This window comes from Balaenoptera ricei, chromosome 3 (genome assembly GCF_028023285.1).
Source record: "Balaenoptera ricei isolate mBalRic1 chromosome 3, mBalRic1.hap2, whole genome shotgun sequence".
Lineage (NCBI taxonomy): Eukaryota > Metazoa > Chordata > Mammalia > Artiodactyla > Balaenopteridae > Balaenoptera > Balaenoptera ricei.
The window spans coordinates 31,364,717-31,385,377 of NC_082641.1; the positions used below are offsets into that span (position 1 = coordinate 31,364,717).

The 20,661-nt window shown below is 35.9% G+C and overlaps 1 protein-coding gene across 1 annotated transcript in view; it reads right to left on the reverse strand.

The window, feature by feature from the left end:
• The window catches only part of NUP155 (nucleoporin 155), a 74,311-nt gene that overhangs the window by 8,829 nt on the left and 44,821 nt on the right, over positions 1-20,661 (reverse strand). The window contains exons 18-28 of the mRNA XM_059916259.1: positions 20,292-20,439; positions 19,118-19,184; positions 17,930-18,045; positions 12,144-12,241; positions 9,603-9,733; positions 7,083-7,274; positions 6,279-6,417; positions 5,466-5,601; positions 4,420-4,573; positions 4,109-4,213; positions 3,272-3,426 (exon numbers count right to left, since the gene is read on the reverse strand). Of these exons, the coding sequence (XP_059772242.1) occupies positions 3,272-3,426; positions 4,109-4,213; positions 4,420-4,573; positions 5,466-5,601; positions 6,279-6,417; positions 7,083-7,274; positions 9,603-9,733; positions 12,144-12,241; positions 17,930-18,045; positions 19,118-19,184; positions 20,292-20,439 (1,441 nt within the window). The remainder of the gene's footprint in view (positions 1-3,271; positions 3,427-4,108; positions 4,214-4,419; positions 4,574-5,465; positions 5,602-6,278; positions 6,418-7,082; positions 7,275-9,602; positions 9,734-12,143; positions 12,242-17,929; positions 18,046-19,117; positions 19,185-20,291; positions 20,440-20,661) is intronic.

Consider the following 20,661-nt stretch of genomic DNA (forward strand, 5'->3'; position numbering starts at 1 on the left):
TTAAGATCAAATATAAAGGACTCTGTACCTTTAGGAGCTTTGCTTATAAAAGGCTTTCCTTTACCTCCCCTCTCATCTCTTAAAAAAAACCCACTTGAAACAAACATTTTAAACATGGGTAATATTTCCAAATTATTTAAAGTAGAACATTCTATAGCCGCCAACTTACTTGGTGCAGCCTACATATGTAAGAAGAGTGTCGTGAGGGCTTCCCTGGTGGCGCAGTGGTTAAGAATCCGCCTGCCAATGCAGGGGACAGGGATTCGAGCCCTGGTCCGGGAAGATCCCACATGCCGCGGAGCAACTAAGCCTGTGCACCACAACTACTGAGCTTGTGCTCTAGAGCCCGTGAGGCACTACTGAAACCTGTGTGCCTAGAGGCCATGCTCCACAACAAGAGAAGGCACTGAAATGAGAAGTCTGCACACCGCAACGAAGAGTATCACCCCGCTCGCCGCAACTAGAGAAAGCCCGCGCGCAGCAACAAAGACCCAACGCAGCCAAAAATAAATAAATAAATAATAAATTAAAAAAAAAAAGTGTAGTAAGAAAGAGAGTAACATAATAGTCGGAAAAAGATTTTATTGTGGAAAGAGATGGTAAGCTGAGAGCTGCTAAGACGTATAGGGTCTCTCACATGAGGAGGAAATTAGGTTATGTGTTTGTGTGTGAAGTAGATACGGACAATGGGCACTGTTCTTAAAAGTTAGAGGATTTCTGAATATTTTATAACAAGAATATAGTAACTGTTATAACAAGGAACAAGGTTAGTAAATATTAATGAAAGGGCAATTAAGAGCCACTCTAGGAGGCTTCCATGGTGGCACAGTGGTTAAGAATCTGCCTGCCAATGCAGGGGAAATGGGCTCGAGCCCTGGTCTGGGAAGATCCCACATGCCGCGGAGCAACTAAGCCCGAGCACCACAACTACTGAGCCTGCACTCTAGAGCCCGCAAGCCACAACTACTGAGCCTGTGTGCCACAACTACTGAAGCCCGTGCGCCTAGAGCCTGTGCTCCACAACAAGAGAAGCCACCACAATGAGAAGCCCACGCACCACAACAAAGAACAGCCCCCGCTTGCTGCAACTAGATAAAGCCTGTGTGCAGCAAAAAAGACCCAACGCAGCCAAAAATAAATAAATAAATAAGTGTGTGTGTGTGTGTGTGTATGTATATATAAAAAGAGCCACTCTAGGGAATTCCTTGGCGGTCCAGTGGTTAGGACTCTGCGCTTCCACTGCAGGGGGCCCAGGTTTGATCCTTGGTTGGGGAACTGGTATCCTGCAAGCCGCAAGGTGCGGCCAAAAAAAAAAAAAAAAAAAAGAGCCACTCTAACACTGAAAGCATTGAGCAGCATGACAGAAATGACTTACAAAGATTTGTATAGTAATGGTATCTAGGACGCACTAAGATAAATGACAAGAGTAATCCAGAAATGAGATACTGAAGGCCTGGATAAGGGCACAGTCCACACGTGCCTCTGAGTACAGAAAATAATAGGCATTCAAACACTGGATAAAGGAATGAATTACATAACCTTAAGACAGAGCTACAGTGAATTAAATATTTAATAATGCTGTCAAATTTTTTTTTTCATTTGAACTTTTTTTTTCCCTTTTTTTTAACATCTTTATTGGAGTATAATTGCTTTGTTGTTTTAGTTTCTGCTGTATAACAAACTGAAGCAGCTATACGTATATTTATATCCCCATAGCCCCTCTCTCTTGCGTCTCCCTCTCAATTCTTAATTGTACAAAAACTATGAATTGACCGAGGCCTTTACTAGAAACTACCTTTTAGGCCTTTACTAGCTTAAATTCCTTTTCTTTCCTTTTATTAAATCAAAGACAAAGAAATTAAAGTCACTTCGATATATGTGACAGAAGATGTATATGAAGGGAACTTATAAAAACCAAATGACTGGGCTTCCCTCGTGGCACAGTGGTTAAGAATCCTCCTGCCAATGCAGGGGACACGGGTTCAAGTGCTGGTCCGGGAAGATCCCACAGGCCGCGGAGCAACTAAGCCCGTATGCCACAACTACTGAAGCCGCGAGCCTAGAGCCCATGCTCTGCAACAAGAGAAGCCACTGCAATGAGAAGCCCGTGCACTGCAATGAAGAGTAGCCCCTACTCGCCGCAACTAGAGAAAGCCCACGCACAGCAACGAAGACCCAACACAGCCAAAAATAAAACAAACAAACAAACAAACAAAAAAACCCAAATGACTATTATGACCAAAGACAACAAGAAGACCAAAAATGCCTTGGGCCCATACATGCAACAATTACAACTGCATGAGCACACACACACACAGATACACAAACTCTCACACTTGCTATTAGCCATATCTGGGTGATTTAAGTAACCATTCTGATTAACTTGGTTTAATAACAACCTTGTCTCAAACACCTCCTTGTCCTAACTTAACCAATCTCCAGATTTTAGAAATAGCACTGCACTATTGTGGCAAAGAAAATTCCAAATGAAAAGAGGGTCAAATTAATGATCTGTCCAAAATTTTAAGTTGTCTTTTGATACGACAATCTAATTAGAAATTTCAATGCACTCTTTAACAGGATTCTTAACAATCCTCAATACATATGCTCCAAGACCTATTCAGTAATTTAAAGAGAGTAGAGGAAATTAGCCTGGAATTTGTTGAACGTTTGAAATTATAAAGACTTTGAGAAGTATTTTTTGTCCTTTAGTTAAGAATAGTAATTAAGGGACTTCCCTGGTGATGCAGTGGTTAAGACTCCACGCTCCCAAGGCAGAGGGCCCAGGTTCAATCCCTGGTCAGGGAACTAGATCTCACATACACGTCAGAACTAAAAGTTCACAGGCCACAACTAAGGAGCCAGTGAGCCAAAACTAAGGAGCCCACATGCCGCAACTAAGCAGCTCGCCTGCCTCAACTAAGACCCAGCCCAACCAAATAAAAATAATTAAATAAATATTTAAAAAGAAAAAGAATAGTAATTAATTGCTGTTAATAGGAAAGAATCTAAAGACATACTTTAAAGAAAAGGATTTACAAGATAGTTTGAATAGAGAGTCTATTTAGTAGGAGGTATTTGGTACCTGCTACACATTATTAAAAACAAACAAAAAGAGAAAACTATAAACTTTAGGTAAATCCAAGCAAAAGCATAAAAATTCTATATATGTATAACCTGAATAAGGTTTTATTTAATATCTGAAATCTGGATGTAACTAGATATAGCCCAGTTATCAATTATTCGTCACAGTGAGAATATTAGGCCATACCTATGCATGTCAGCCAATTTGGATAGGACACGAGCAGCATTGTTAAAACTTCTGTTCTTCTCATAATACCTCCAGAGTAAATCCATGTAACGAACTTTGTTTTGATCAACTTTGGCCATTCGGACTAGATGTGGCTCCAGAAATGGAGAAGCAATCTGGAAATTGTAAAGTTACTCAGAAACATTTTCTGACTACCCACTTGCTCTTCAGATAGTAAATATATCATTTTATAGGTGTGCCTTGTTTTATGAATACATAAGCAATTTTATAATCCAGTAACAGATAAGAGAGGGCAATTTTTCTCATTATAAATGATTGTTTTACCACAGTTAATCAAAGAATTGCTATGATAGTTGCATTAGGTTGATAAAAACAATTTATTATAATCCAATTACAAATCTTTTAATAAACTTTGAGAACACAGCTATTGACTCCTAGATTCTGAGCTCAAAACCATCCTTGCAATTATCAAATGCCATATATTCATTTTACAGAATGAGGAACACTATGACTTAGGGTAGTGAAAGGACATTTATTTGTGAAGTGGCTTAATGGCAGAGCTAAGACAAAGTTCAGGTCTCCTAACTCATAATCCATTGATTTTCACCCCACAATATAAACAATCCCAATCAGCTTCTAAATAACAAGAAAACTAGACCAAAAGACTACCTTGCTCACTAGGAAAAGGCATTACATTACTTGGCTTTTCACTAACACCTAACGATTGGTACAGGGTGAAAAACTGAATTTCCTTATGACTATATATGTGCTTAACCCACTGAGTTATGCCACTTAAAAATATAAATTAACAACATTGGTAGAAAAAATATTTTTTACCTGTAGTAGTTTATCTGCAAGGTCAGCTTGTATTAGCCAATTATAAAGGGCAATACTAAAGAGTTCATCTTTGGATCTTTGAGACAATTTAAGCATTTGTTCAAACTAAAATAAAGAAAACAGTAAAAATTAGCACAGTTAAAGGCTCAAAATGACTCCTTAGCCTTATAGGCTTCTGGTAAGAAATCAAGAATCCTTAAATGGTAAGTTCTAAGAGTTACTACCCTTTCCAAGATGGTTATGCCGCCACCACCACACAGAACATCTAAACACAGTGTATTTTCAGAACGAAAACATGCTATGTCCCTTACATGATGGCCTGCTTCTTCATTACTCAGCATATTGGGATCAGATGACAACACTGGAGGTCCAGGTTTTTTGGGTACACTGGGAGACTGAGGAGCAGCCTTACTTTGATTTACCAGTTCTTGAAGTGTATCTGTAATACACTTGTAACTGTTTAATCTGAAAAAGAATGAAAAAGGAGCAATTACATGATTTAGTTATCAATTGGTTTATCTTACCTAATTGAAATATAAACTAAAGAGAATTTTGGAGAAAATACACACACACACACAATTTGGTATTAAAAATAATACAAATCATTAGTTATCTATTTTATACATAGTATCCATAGTTGAGAACCTGCTGTGTAGCACAGGGAACTCTACTCAGTGCTCTGTGGTGACCTAAATGGGAAGGAAATCCAAAAAAGAGGGGATATATGTATACGTATAGCTGATGCACTTTGCTGTACAGTAGAAAGTAACACAACACTGTAAAGCAACTGTACTCCAATAAAATTAAAAATAAATAAATAAAAATAAAAACAATACAAATCATATGCTTTTTCAATAGGTTTGAGAAGCACTTGTTTAAAAGGGTAAAGTCATAAAAATGAAACACATCTTAGATTGGTTATATATTTCCTTTATGGACATACTTTTTTTTTAAAGCAGTCTCTAATAATCTATGAACATTTAAAAATCATCCTTTAAAATACTAATCTTCATCCAGAACCAAACATTGGGGGTGGGGCGGGTGAAGCAGCAGTTTTGTTTCCAAAATCGTTATTGCATTTCAAATTGACATTAATACAATCTCAGGAAAACCAAAGAGGCAAGTTCAAAAACATTTAGGTCCTTAAGAATTCCCACCAGGCTATAATTTTATCCCTAGGCTAATAATTAGAATACTGCTTCACACCTTTGATAAAACAAGACATTTTTAGGTGAAAGCATAATTCAATTTTATGAGTTGTACTTGAAATATTATTTTCCTAATACCATCAGTCAAACTTTACACAAAGAACAGTCTATATCCATAAAGTTGCATCTGCTAAGGTGATAAAACTCACCTTTCTTGGAAAGCCTGAAGTCCCACGATGTCTTCTTCTGGTTCTCCATGTTTATAGAAATGAAGTCCAAGACCCTGAGGATCTTTTTTCTCTGCAGCAGTAAGAGAGAGCTCCACTACACCCTCATAAAAACGCACTAACAGGAAAGACAAAGGACAAAGAGTTAAGGCATATTATTAAGTGGATACATTTTCCTTAGATGGCTTATAAAAATACTGACCAAGGTTATTATGTTTACTACTATGAGGTTTCTACTGTATATCAGTCACTCAGGTGACAGCATCATATAAAATATTTCTGATGAGTCTACTGAAGAACTAGGTTCCAACATGCTTAAAAGGCAGCTATTATATGTATTTTCTTCACTGCAAAAAAATTTCATACTTAAAATAGCAAAAAGGAGGGTTGCAGTTCCTTGATGGAAAAAAAATCTTAGGATTCAAAGTAGTACCTGTACTAATAGTTACTACATTATGTTAGATTTGATTTAAAGTAATTTTAAAGTGAGCAGACAGGTAGTATTTTTAAAATTAGTCAAAAGAATCTAAAGCATCTGAAAAATAAATGTAACCCAGAAAGCAATCTAACACAGGTAGTAGTTTAACTGGAATAGGACTGAAACCCCAATGTTAAAAAGTTACACATTTCAAGATATAAAAAGAGCATTATAACTTTTGTAGACGCTGGTGCAGTCATCAAATACTAAGACATAAGAAATGAATTCCCTATGTCATATCACTTGGGCTACTGAAAGCTGAAGGAAGATCTCCCTCTGAGTTAAGCAGAAGGTATGAAGAACATTTTGTTTCTCACCTTGTCTATACTGAGCACAAACACTGGACAGGTCCACTTGATTGCTGATTTTTTGATACTCCTTTAATGATTCCCTTAACATTCTTTCCTTTTCAATCTTATTTTGAACTTGTCGGGAACGCTGGAGAAGCTCATTTGCCTAGAAGTAGAGATGACAAGAACTTAAAAAGATACAAGCACATGGATGATGCTGTCAATACAAGTTTTGTTTAGTCTACGTCTAAATTTACATCCGGTTTATTATCATCAAAGATAAAAACAACTCTACAAACTTACTTCTTCTTAATTTTAGGCAGAAAAGTTTTTGACCAAAAAATCCTAGCTATTCTTAATTCCTCTCACAAATATGTAAGCAAGACAGCTTTTGACTGGTAAATCTCTCGCCTAGTCAATACATTATTGGTCAGCAGGCAGTCCAAGCAACACTGATTTTTTAAATTTTTTTCACCTGTAGGAAAGGATCAATAAAAATTGCCCAATTAGCTCTAATTTATTACAGACAAAGTTTTAGTGATTTTTTTCTTAATTTTTAAGGAAAGGCATAGTTAACCATTTTTAAAATACCGTCTAGAAATACTATCAAAGATTCTTTATGAAAAATTTATATATGGATTTTAAGAAATAATATATTCCAACGTCTTTCTTACACAGATGAGGATCCTGACGCCATGGAAGGTTAAAAGACCTAACCAAGGTCGTATGTCAAACAAAAGACAACAGTTCCTGATTACAATTCTAGTGTGCTTTCATCATACCATGAAACCTCCTGTAAGAAACACTGAAATGAGTAACAAAGCATCATACCTTAGAACAAACTGCATCATCAGTGCTATACAGAAGTGGGCAGATGTCCTGTAAGTGTAAACTAATGCCATCAACAGCAGCATTATCTCTGATGTAGCAGTTGATTAGAGAAGCAATTAACGCCCCAGTCAGTTCCTTGTCCCTGATTACCAGATCTTTAAAGGTGGTGATTTTCAACTGTTCTTGAAATTCCTAGGAGTATAAAAGAAAATCCTCTTCTGATCAAAAATATAGAAAAATGTATCAAAAATGTATTTCCACACAGAATGAAATTTCTTTAATAATTTAAAATATCAAAACATTAATAGACTCTATAAATCAAAAGATAAAATATACTAAACTATAAAAAATAATAAAATTTTACAGATTTTCATAGAATCATTGAGAATTGTAAAAGAATCCACAGTATGCCTATTCCAAATCTCTCACTTTACCAATGAGGAAAGCAAAACCCAGGTGGAGTCAAAATTCGAGACAGGCTTCCTGACTTTAGTTATAATCAGGAAAAAACAATCAATTAGCTACATTAAAAAATCTTGGGCTTACATTTATTTTTCCAAAATAACATTTGAATTCTATTATTCAAGGACTTCTAACATTGGAGTTTGATCTTATTTAAACAAATCTGCTTGCTAAAATGGAGTTCTAAAGTACTGAGGTGATTTATACTATAGTAACATTCTGTTTAGTGATCTGACTGCTATTTTTTTCCTAAATTTCAGCAAATATACAATCTATGTTCAAATTTTTTGGATTAATATTTAATTTGCATTCCTTGAGCATATAGGGAAGGAAAGTTTTGAAGATGGATCACAAAAAAGATACCTAGCCTAAAAATTGACCTACATTATTCTTACCAGCCAATAAAACTAAAAATCATTATTCTACCTGGCATGGAAAAGGAAATAGCTTTCATAATTAAACATATTCACTTGAGTTTTTAAAAGAGGAAAAAAAAGTATGTGCTATTCTTTCTCAAATAAATGGACCTGGGGCTTCCCTGGTGGCGCAGTGGTTAAGAATCCGCCTGCCAATGCAGGGGGCATGGGTTCAAGCCCTGATCTGGGAAGATCCCACATGCCGCAGAGTGACTAAGCCCGTGCGCCACAACTGCTGAGCCTGTGATCTAGAGCCCATGAGCCACAACTACTGAGCCCGTGTGCCACAACTACTGAAGCCCATGCACCTAAAGCCTGTGCTCTGCAATAGAGAAGACACCACAATGAGAAGCCCGTGTACCGCAATGAAGAGTAGCTCTCACTTGCTGCAACTACAGAGACCCCGTGCGCAGCAACGAAGACCCAATGCAGCCAAAAATAAAATAAATAAAAAACAAACAAATAACAACAAAAAAAACTGAACTTATCAAGCCTCTGTAAACTTGACTTCCATTTCATAGAAAATTCAGGAAATAGATGAACAAGTTGACTACAAGGAAGGTAAAGACAACCTCAGAATGTTGGGATTCTACAAGATTGATGACCTGATGCCTACAAGGCAATAGCAACCCCCTCCCACCAAAGAGAGAGAGAGAGAGAGAGAAAATTGCTCTAGACTGAGAGATTTAAGAGAAAAAACAACCAAATTCAATGAGTGAACCAACTGTTTAGATTCTGATTAGAATGAACCAATCTATAAAAAGATATTTTTAAGACACAGAAATTTCATTATTTTAGATGTTACCCAAAAGAATTAGTGGCAATATTGCTAAATGTGATAATGACATTGGTATTCAATAAAATGGCCAAAGGAATACATATTAAAATATAGAGGAATGAAAGGACATGATGTTAGGGATCTACTTTAAAATAATTCAGTAAAGAAAAAGAAAATAAGGGATAGATTAAGCAAAGTTGGTAAAATTGTGAAAATGTTGAATGCAAATAAATTGTGTATGGGGGATTAGTTGTTGTACTTGCTGTACTTTTGTGTACGTTTAGAAATGCTCCCAATTAAACTAATAGGTAGGAATACATTCCCCCTAAATGACCTAACATTTAGATAAATGCAAATTACCTTTATCCTTAAAAAGGATTCCAATGAGGACAGCAAACACCATTCATTTTCCACAGTGGCAAACATTTTTCTTTAAAGTAGGAATGTTTAATTTTAATTTAGGTCACTGGACTTCTTGAAATTACATGCAAAAATTTTATGTATGTGTCTGTATGCGTTCTTTGAAGGTGGGGAGAAAGAGTTTTGATCAGATTCCCGAAGGGATCTGTAGCCCAAATAAAGGTTACAATCTACTGTTTGAAAAATATTTTTGGTAAAGTAAGAGTTCATTCACATATCACAACAAAGTTCTCATATACTGTAATAACTTGTGGTTTTGACAATGAATCCCTCAAGTTATCATGCTTTAGTGCAATTTTCTCATAACACATTAATTTGATCATAACCTAAATGCTTCCCAAAATAATCCTCTTCTGAACCTAAGTGAAAGATTACAGCTCACTCAAAAGCAAACAAACTAAGCACAGAATTAATAGTACGATCTTAGGGGGAAAAATATCCTACCTTCTGAAGTTCTCCTACAATGGCAGTGAACTGATGTTCACAAAGAAGTTTCCATAAAGCCAGAGCCTGGTATGATTTTCGAACCAACTGCTGGATTGCCTGAAGTGAAACCTTTTCACTCAGTTGAGCCTCTAATTACAAAACATAACTCATGAAGTTTTGAAAAATGACAGGTTAAGTTGTTTTATTTTAAGTAAAACAACACTTTATCTCAAATAACGACAACTATAGTTAAAGTTGAAATCCTCATTGTTCTCCTTCCTCCCCTCATAGGCAACCATGCTCATGAGTTGTTGAATTCAGTTTTATCTTCTCACTATATATAAGTGCTTCTGTGTGTATGCATTCATAAACAGTAAAAATGTTGCTGTTTTTAGACAATTTACACCATTGCTTTTTCTGCCCAGTTATATTTTCACAGGCTACCCATACTGATAAATAAAAATCTAGTATCAATACATTTATTTTAATTGCTGAGTGTTCCATTATGTAAGTATACCACAATTAGGTCCATTTTCCACATGAAGGACATTTCTGTTGTTTCCAATGTTTTGCTACTACAACAATAATGCAATAAATATCCTTAAAAAAGGTCTCCTCGAAAACACAGTCAGGTTTTGCTACGACTGTTTTTCAAATTAAGATGCATTGGCGAATCATGAAATCAATTCAGTCAGTCATGACAGATTTATTTTTTTCCCCTTAAAAAGGAAAAAAAATATTAGAGTATAAAATAGGTATAGTTATTTCTTAAAATTCTGTTGCGTGTATATGCTTTTAAATATCTGGGTCATAATATAAAAATTATTACTTATTGTGGGAAAAATGTCTGATAAAGACTGTTCCTGAATATATACCTAGAAGTGAAACTGCTGGCTTTGAATGCATATGCATTTTTAGCTTTTAATATATATGATCAAATTGCTCTCCAAAGTGGTTATTTCAGTGCATACCGTCAGCAATTTGAATGCTCCCCTTTGTATAAATCCTTACCAATGCTTGTATTTTGTCAAGCTTACTTGAAAAGAAGTACTGAAAGAAGAATTTACAAAATAGTGAACAGAAAACTAGGTCCAGCAGGAAGGAAAGAAAGTACGTTGTGACAAAAGTAAATAGCTGAGTCTTAACTAGCAAAGTTCTATCAGCCAGAATAACTGGCTCAAACAATAGAAGGCAAAAGAACTTAAAAAAAAAATTGAATGGTAGGCAAAATTTAAACAATATTTTATTACTATGCCAGTTCACATCTGGAATAATTACTGGTTATAAGAACTTTTCAGTTCCCTTGCTGTTTCCTTAGTTGTTACTTTTTATAATAAATAAAAAAACACAACCTAACATTTGATTCATATTTTTAACTCTACAAGAAATACCACTTCACACACATTAGGATAGAAATGTTTTTAAAAAAAAAGAAAAAGAAAAATTATTGGTGACAATGTGGAGGAATTGGAATATTTTGTGTACTACCGGTGGAAATGTACCAATACAATGGTATAGTTGCTATGGAAAAGTTATGGTGGCTCCTCAAAAAATTAAAAACAGAATTACACATAATCCAGCAATTACACTTCTGGATATATAATAAAACAATTAAAAGTAGGGACTCAAATTTCTATTTGTACACCATGTTCATAGCAGGATTATTCACAATACCCCAAAGATGAAGGCAACCTAAGTGTCCACCAACAAATGAAAGGATAAACAAAATGTGGTTGATACACACAATGGAGTACTATTCAGTCTCAGAAAGGAAGGAAATTCTGACACATGCCACTACACATGTGAACTCTGAAGACATTATATGCTAAGTGAAATAAGGCAGTCACAAAAAAACAAATACTACATGACTCCACTTACATGAGGTACACAGGGTAGTAAAATTCAAAGACAGGAAAAAAAAAAAGGTGACTGTCAGGGGTTGGGGGCAGGGGAAAACGGGGAGTTATTGTTTCAGGGTACAGAGTTTCAGACTAGAAAGATGAAAACGTTCTGGAGATGGATAGTGGTGATATTTGCAATCACCATGCTACAGTACATCATGTGAACTTAACTCACTGAATGCCACTGAACTGTACACTTAAAAATGGTTAAAACGGTAAATTTTATGTTATGTATATTTTAGCACAATAAAAAAATTCATTAAAAAAAGGTGTGTATTGGGGAATTCCCTGGTGGTCCAGTGGTTACGACTCCTCGCTTCCATTGCAGGGGGCCTGGGTTTGATCCCTTGTCGGGGAACTAAGATCCCACAGGCCACGGGATGCAGCACCCCCCCCCCCGCCCCCAAAAAAAGTTAAAAAAAAAAAAGTGTGTATCATGCTTTCTGGTGGAAGAAATGAAAACCTTTTATGAGCTGAAAGTTGCGGAAACACATGATGTCCATATCATCTTACTTTTCAAATCACACTAATATTATTTTAATAAAAATATTTGTTACCACAAACGATCTTATTAGGAGATGTCTTCTGTTTTCTATTCACCTAATAAGACTCTTTACTGGGGTCATGTACATTTAACTGATCAGAAGCAATAATTTACCATGAAACTTCCTCTGCAGCTCCTGTTGCATTTGCTGGGTATTTCCATTTTCAGGGCGCATGAATCCTATCAGCCTCTGCTGCACTTTGGCAGTAGTACTGAAACAAAAATTCCAGAAAGTATATTCATAGGGTTGTGCAACTATCACCACAACTTAATTTTAGAACATTTTTACTCACTTTCCATTAGCAGTCGATTCTCATTTCCCCCGCCCTACGCTAAGCAACAGCTAATCTACTTTCTGATTCTATAAATTTGCCTATTCTGTATATAATGAACTGGAATATGCTGTAAATATTCTTTTCCTCTGTAGATTAGTGAAATAATCACTGACAAATCAATTCAACAATTTACACCTGGAGCATTTTAATCTCTCAGATGCTTAAATTTTCACTGAGAGTAAATGGATAATAACAATAGCTTCCATTTATCAAACACTTGCTTTCTGTCCCCACCAATGATTTAACATAATACAACAACTCTGTAAGGTACGTATTATTAAGAATACCATTTTACAGATATGAAAACTTCAGGACAAAAGTGAAAAGCAAAGAACCTGCTGTCAGGAAATACTGGTCACTGAGAGAAATGAGCTAATAAAAGCATTTGGTGCTCATTTGGTGAAGAATCTGATTATTTCAGCTCTTAATGCAACTTCAGGGATGCAAAGAAAAGAATGATGAACTTAAACAAAAAATGTATATGCAAAACAGAAACAGACTCACAGGCATAGAAAACAAACTAGTGGTTACTAAGTGGGAGAGGGAAGAGGGGAAGGGCAAATTAGAGGTATGAGATTAAGAGATACAAAATACTATGTAAAAAATAGATAAGCAAAAAGGATGTACTGTATAGCACAAGGAATTATAGCCATTATCTTGTAATAACTTTCAATGGAGTATAATCTGTAAAAATACTGAATCACAATGCTGTACACCTGAAACCAATATAATACTGTAAATGGACTATACTTCCATTTAAAATAAAAAAGAGGGACTTCCCTGGCAGTCCTGTGGTTAAGACTCCATGCAGGGAGCACGGGTTCGATCCCTGATCGGGGAACTAAGATCCTGCAAGCCATGGAGCATGGCAAAAAAAAAAAGTATGACTACTGAAGCTATAATAGGTACACTGCCGGATGAAGTTCATAAGTGATTATGTCAATGTCGTTAGAAAACAAAATTTTTAGGGTAAAAGCAATACAACTATACTATAAAAGAAACTGAGCAAATTCCCTTTAATCTTAAATCTGAACTGAAAAACGATACAAACTCATAATTTTGTTGTATTAAAAAAAATAAAAAACAAAACAACATACAGCATGACCAGTAGGAATTAATACCTCTAGCTGTAGTCTCTAATACCCTTTCCTACCAAAAGAAACCAGGGCTCCCTAGAGAAATGGCCAAATCCATTTCTAGGGCAAGAATTGTACCAAATGAGCCCGAAATGTCCTGTCATGCTAGAAAGCAAAGATGCTACCAAATACTGTCAAAAAGGACTCCAGAGCAGTCTGAAGAGGCAAAAGGTTGGGATAATTTTCCATTGAAAAAGCAACCTGCAATGGATTGAAACACATTAAATACGTTTGAAACCAGATTCACATAATGATACTAAATAAAAAACTCAACTGATGGTGCTGGCCAAGATGGAGTAAGCCTGCTACAGTCTCTCTCACTGACTACAACTGGGAACTCTGGACACTATACAAAAAGCAACTACACACCTGAGGACTTTAATAGCACACAGATTGATGAGGGGAAGTCAAAACTCGAATGATAATCCATATGGAGGTGAGTATACTGGGTTCCCCCCCCCACTCCTTTATCTTCAGGCTTTGTCCAAAGGTGAACTGAGTCTCAAAACAGTATGGTGAGTAAAACTCCCAAGGAACATTCAGCAACGTCTGGAGAGTCATTTTGAGTCATAATTGGGGAGAGCTACTGGTATCTAGTAGGCAGAGGCCAAGGATAATCCTAAGCATCCTGCAATGCACAAGACAGCCCCCAGCATGAAGAATTATCCAGTCTACAATGTCTACAGTGCCAAGGTTGAGAAACACTGGAGCAGAAGAACTGAGAAAAGGGGGCTCTGTGGTCCAAAAAGTTTGGAGGGAATCAGTTATTTCTCTTGATGCTTTGCCCCAAAGGCACCACCACTTCTGCAAAGCTGTATGACAAGACAGTGAAAACTGGGAGAAAACACTGACTTTCTATCCAGAGGACCAGTAAAAGAGGCCTCTGTGAGCTAGGGAATATATGGGAAATCAGAGCAAGAAGAGGCCGGAGGAGGAGATCCCCTAATTCTGAGGAAGATGAACACAACTTCTGGGCTCACCTCCCAGGCTGTATGTGCATGGAACATACCTGAAGAAGCAAAGCAAAGATACTAAGACTCTGACGACCACACACTGTATGATTCCATTTATATGAAATATCAAGAATATGTAAATCTACAGAGATACAATACATTAGTAATTGTTTGGGGCTGAAGGGTAGAAATGGGGAGTGACTGCAAATGAGCAAGACGGATGTGGCCTAAAAACGGAATGTTGTCATGACTGAAGAAATTCTATATATTTACTAAATCACTGAACCTATTTAAAACAAGTGAATTTTATGGTATGTAAGTTTTATCTCAAAAAGCTATTTAAAAATTCCCATACTCAGTGAGACTAATGTTGTGAGGGTTGGTTGAAATTAGGAAATCTCTTAATAAAGGTAAGGAAAAAAATTATACAATCATCTCTATAAGATGTAGACAACACATTTGACATACTTCAATACTCACTTTATAAAAATACACAATAAAATAGAAATGGATGGATATTTTCTTATCATGTTAAACTATATCTAGGCATCCTCTTTAGTGGGGAAACACTATACACTTCCCCATTAAAGTCAGGAATAAGAGCAGGATGTGCACCATTATCTCCACTCTTTAACACCATGTTGGAGATATTAGCCTATGCAGACAGGAGAAAGTAACTAGAGTTAGAAAGAAAATGGTAGAACTATCTCTATTTGCAGATGACAGGATGACATATTTGAAAAATCCAAAAAACTCAATGAAAAAAACTACTAAAAACAGTAAAGAGAAATTAGCAAAGTAGTAGGTTACAAAATTGAAGGTTATAATTGAGGCTACAATTGTAAATTCAATAAATTGCTTAGAAACTATTAACAGAAGAATATAATGGTGGAAAAGAAAAAAAAAAAAAAACACCTTCCAACTAAAATTCCAGCTATGTAGGAAGAAGAACAGTGGTAGAGGGCAGGGGAAGGAGGTAAGATAACAGATTCTGTTCAATTATTAATGATGACTGAGGTGTATATTTTTCAGAATTTAAAACTATCAGAAGAAGAAAAGTCATATATAAAACTTTAAAATCAATCCAGTAAAACGGAAGGGGAGAAAAACAAACAAACAAACCCAAAACCACAACAAAGCCCACAAGTTCAGGATGGTGAGAAATATGTCAAACATTTAATTAACCCCAACAAAATGAGATGGGGTTAAAAAGACAAAGATTCTTAAACTGAATAAAAAAGTGGCAGGGGCTAGAAATCAATATATACATGTTAAGATACACTTAAAAGAGTTCTGAAGGCTAAAAATAAAAATAATTGGTATAACCTTCACAGGGGACAACCAAATACTACATACCAACATTTTTAAAAGCTCTTGTATCCCCAAATTTCACTTCTAAAGAAATTCATCTGAATATTACTGAACAAGTACACAAACATGTATAAAGAATACTCACTGAACCCTGTTTATACCATCAAGAAATAGAAACAACCTAATTACGAATAGAGTTATACCACTAATTGCTTGAATATAATGGAATAACGTGTAGCCAATACAAACAAAATTTATTCTATTGATTTGGAATGCTCTAAAGAATATACTGAATGTAAACAATGTTTCACAAAAAGTATGCCTACTTAGATCCTATTTTTACAGTGGACTACTACTCAGCCATAAAAAAGAACGAAATTTTGTCACCTGCAGCAACATGGATGGACTTGCAGAGCATTATGCTAAGTGAAATAAAACAAAGAAAGACAAATGCTGTATGATATCACTTATATGTGGAATCTAAAAAATACACAAGCTGGTGGATATAACAAAAAAGAAGCAGACTCACAGATATAGAGAACAAACAAGTGGCCACCAGTGGGGAGGGGGTTGGGGGGTGGGCAATATAAGGGTAGGGGAGTGAGAGGTATAAACTTCTGGGTATAAGACAGGCTATGAGGATGTATTGTAAAACACAAGGAATATAGCCAATTATTTTTTAATAACTGTAAATGGAGTATAAGCTTTAAAAATTGTATTAAAAAAGAAGTGCATATTCATATATGAATATACATTCATATACGTATGTGTATATTCATATATTCATGTATGTTCACATATGATTTGAAAGTTTATATTGTCATACTTCAAATTAATTCATCAGGGGAGTGATGTGAATTTTTTACAAGTCCATATTACTTTTATAACAACAGCAACAAAAATTGTTCATCCTAAACATGTGTCCACACAAAAACTTTTACAGGAATGTGCATATCAGCATTATTCATAATAGCCAAAAAGCTGAAACACAACATTGTGAATCAACTATACTTCAATAAAAAACAAAAAATCAATTAAAAAAAAGAAAAAGAAAAAAAGGTGAAACAAGCCAAATGTGCATCAAACGATGAACTGAAAAATGAAACCAAGTACTGATATACACTACAATATATGAACATGACAATATTATGCTAAGAGAAAAGCCAGAAACAAAAGGCCACATACTATATATCTGCATTTACATAAAAGATCCAAAATATGGCAGGTCCATAGAAACAGAGAGTGGATTAGTATTTGCCAGGGACTAGGGGAAAGACAACTTTGCAGTGTTACCAACTGAATGTTTGTGTCCCATCAAATTCATAGTAATCCCCAAAGTGATGGTATTTTTGGAGGTATGGCCTTTGGGAGGTAATTAAGTTTAGGTGAGCTCATGAAGGTGGAGACCCATGATAAGATTACTACCCTTCTAAGAAGAAACCAGAGGACCTGCTGTCTGGTTTTCTCTCTGCCATGTAAGGACACAAAAAGAAAGCAGCTGTCTGCAAACCACGAAGAAGGTCCTCACCAGAACTTGACCATGCTGGCACCCTGTCTCAGACTTCCAGCCTCCAGAACTATGAAAAATAAATGTTTGTTGTCTAAGCCAGTCAGTTTATGGTATCTTTGTTATTTCAGCTTGAATTAAGACACAGAGTGACTGCTAATGGGCATAGGGTTTCTTTTTGGTGTGATGCAAATGTTCTGGAACTAGATAGTGGTGATGATAGTTTAACCTTATGAATATACTAAAAACCATGAAACTGGGCTTCCCTGGTGGCGCAGTGGTTGAGAATCTGCCTGCCGATGCAGGGGACACGGGTTCGAGCCCTGGTCTGGGAAGATCCCACATGCCACGGAGCGACTAGGCCCGTGAGCCACAACTACTGAGCCCGCGCGTCTGGAGCCTGTGCTCCGCAACGAGAGAGGCCGCGACAGTGAGAGGCCCGCGCACAGCGATGAAGAGTGGCCCCCGCTCGCCGCAACTGGAGAAAGCCCTCGCACAGAAACGAAGACCCAACGCAGCCATAAATAAATAAATAAATAAAATTAAAAAAAATTAAAAAAAAAAAAAAAAACCATGAAACTTTTTAAAAGGATTAATTTTATAACATGTAAATTAAATCTCAGAAAAAAAAAGGGAAATAAATCTTATTTATTCCTACTTTGGATTTCCTAATGGTCCTCCTGTAAACTGGGAGTTTCTGTCTAGAAATTCTTGCAAACCTTTCAGTTCTTGTAGCACTGACTCCAGCAGCTGGGAGGGAACACTACTTTCAATCTGAAAGAAAGGATATATTTTCAAACATTTAAAAACAATGAAAAAAAAGTTTCTATAAAAAACACATATGCTGTATACCCATAATTGAACGTGAAGTTTTAATTCTGAGGTACCCTATCTTCATAAACAGTAGTTATTTCTTTTATCAATTTATACATGGTGACCAGAATAAAGGGCTAGACACCCACATCCCTCCCCGCCCTGCTGCTCTGGTTTTAATGAGGTATAATTTACAGACAGTAAAATACACAAATCTGAAGTGAATACCTTGATAACTTTTTACATCTTTATATAGTCACCACCCAGATCACAATATAGTGTATTTCCAACACCCAAAAAAGTTCCCTATTGCCCCTTTTCTAGTCATTAGTCATTCTACCTCCTAGGTAACCGACCACTTTTCTTACCTCTATCATAGAATATAGACTGGTTTTGCCTGTTCGAAATTCACAAATGGAATCACATACTATGTTAAGTAAATACATTCTGATTCTGAGAAACTTTAAATCTTAGAACTTTAAAATAGAGTATCAGAGTTAAAAAGATTTTTGTATCTTTCCATTTTAAAAAGAAAAAAAGCTTAAAATAAATTGCATGCATACTTCACATTAAAAAAACCCCTTAATACCTGAATTTATGATAGTACAAATTTCTGTGTTTCTTAAAGCACTCTGGAAAGTACGCCAATACACGGAAATTAGTGCTAGGTTCTTGGAGTTTGGGGGCATATAAGCAAAACATTAAATCGTAACTTTGAGCAGTATTAAGTATTAGGACTGATTCTATTTAGCCCTCATAACAATGTTATGAGGGAGATACATTCTCATTTTACTGTGAGATATCAGGCTCTGAAATGTTAAGAAATTTACTCATCATTAGTGAGTGACAGAGCTGAGATATAACTCAGGGGGTGAACAGTTTACTGGACAAGTACACAAACATGTATATAAAGGAATAATCATTGCATGTTGTTTATAACATCAAGAAATATGAAACAACCTACTTCTCCGTTAATAACATAAACTGGCTCCATAGAGATAATGGAATACTGTTATTTATATAACACACTTACTGCAGTGATCTCTCTGTTGCCACTCTTGAATACTCTCTCCACAACTAAACTAGCATCCCAGATGTTTCTGGAACAAAAAATGTTTTAATGATTGTGCTGTAGATGAATAAAAACAATTACAATACGTAGTAAATTCCTTTGTATGTGTTTATTTAGTTTTTAAAGTGTAGCAATGACTTCGTTTAACATTTTACTAAGTTATCTGAAAGAACAAAAAAACCAGGAAAATTTCCAAACCTGACAGATCTAAGTCATTTCACAAAATGAAATACTGTTGAAGAAAAATCAAAGACCCTGGGTAATAAATTGTAAACAAGGAAGCTTATAAAGTGAGTTCTGCACTGTTTCACATTTTTAAGCAAATGATTCATATGAAAGCATACATCTCAAATCTAAGAAAAATACACACCAGACATGATAATTAAGTGGATCTGGTAGAATGATTGAAAAATGGCTGTAATTTTTTATCCCTCCCTACACCTATCCTCTTTACAATATGACTCTGATGCCTCCCTTTTAACGAGGAGTCTATTTCCCACCTTTTGAATCTGGGCAGGCTTGGAGATGTCCCCCTGCCAAGTAAGTCAGGCAGAAGTGATAGTAGAGCAATTCTGAGCCTAGGCATCCTGAGGCTCTCCAAGTTTCTACTCTCTCTCCTGGAACCTTGCCACCACCAAGTCTATGATCCCTGACTAGCCTGCTAGAGGATGACAGACCATGTGGAGAACAATCCAGCTGTCCCAGCTGAGGCCATTCTAGACCAACACACAAACATAACCCTAAATATGTGAGAGTCCAGCCAAGAGTGAGAGAACTCTCTTCAACCTCAATGCTGATTTCAAATGCATTGTGAGCCTAGCCAAGACCAGAACTGCCTAACTGACTTGCAGACACATGTCACTGAGTTACGGGGTGGTTTGTTACACTACATACTAGTATATGTAGATATATTTTGAAGATATATATACATATATAAAACACAGTAACAAATATAGATGGTTAGACAATAAAAAAGCTGAATGACAGAAAACAACCTTATTAATGGACAACTGAGCTTAAACTATAAGTAAAATTTAGTAGGGACAAATGATGTCCCAAATTTAAAGTTAAAAATGTTCAACTATACACAATAGAACAAGGTAAGTAATAGTTAATTATCCCATGAAAAACTTACCCCATGATTCGAGAAAAGTAAATGCAAATACCATTGTGTTTTCCAGAGTACACAATCTCTGGCCCAGCCATACAACTCATACTTGTGGCCTGAGTTGCTGGATTTCCCACAGCACACACTGGAGTTGACATGGCAGGAGGATGAACACCTTGTACACACGTAAGAAAAACAAATCTTAAAATTTAACCTAAAAATATTCAGAATTCTCAATAATCCAAGTCAGTTGTCCCTAGACCCATAGGTAAAAACAATTACAAAAATACTGAAATAAATAGTTATTTAATTTGGTTTTCCTTGATAAGAAGAGAGATTTAGACTTGGAGAGGAACTCCCAAGTTGGCTTTCAAGTGTGGGCAATGCAGGATGAAAA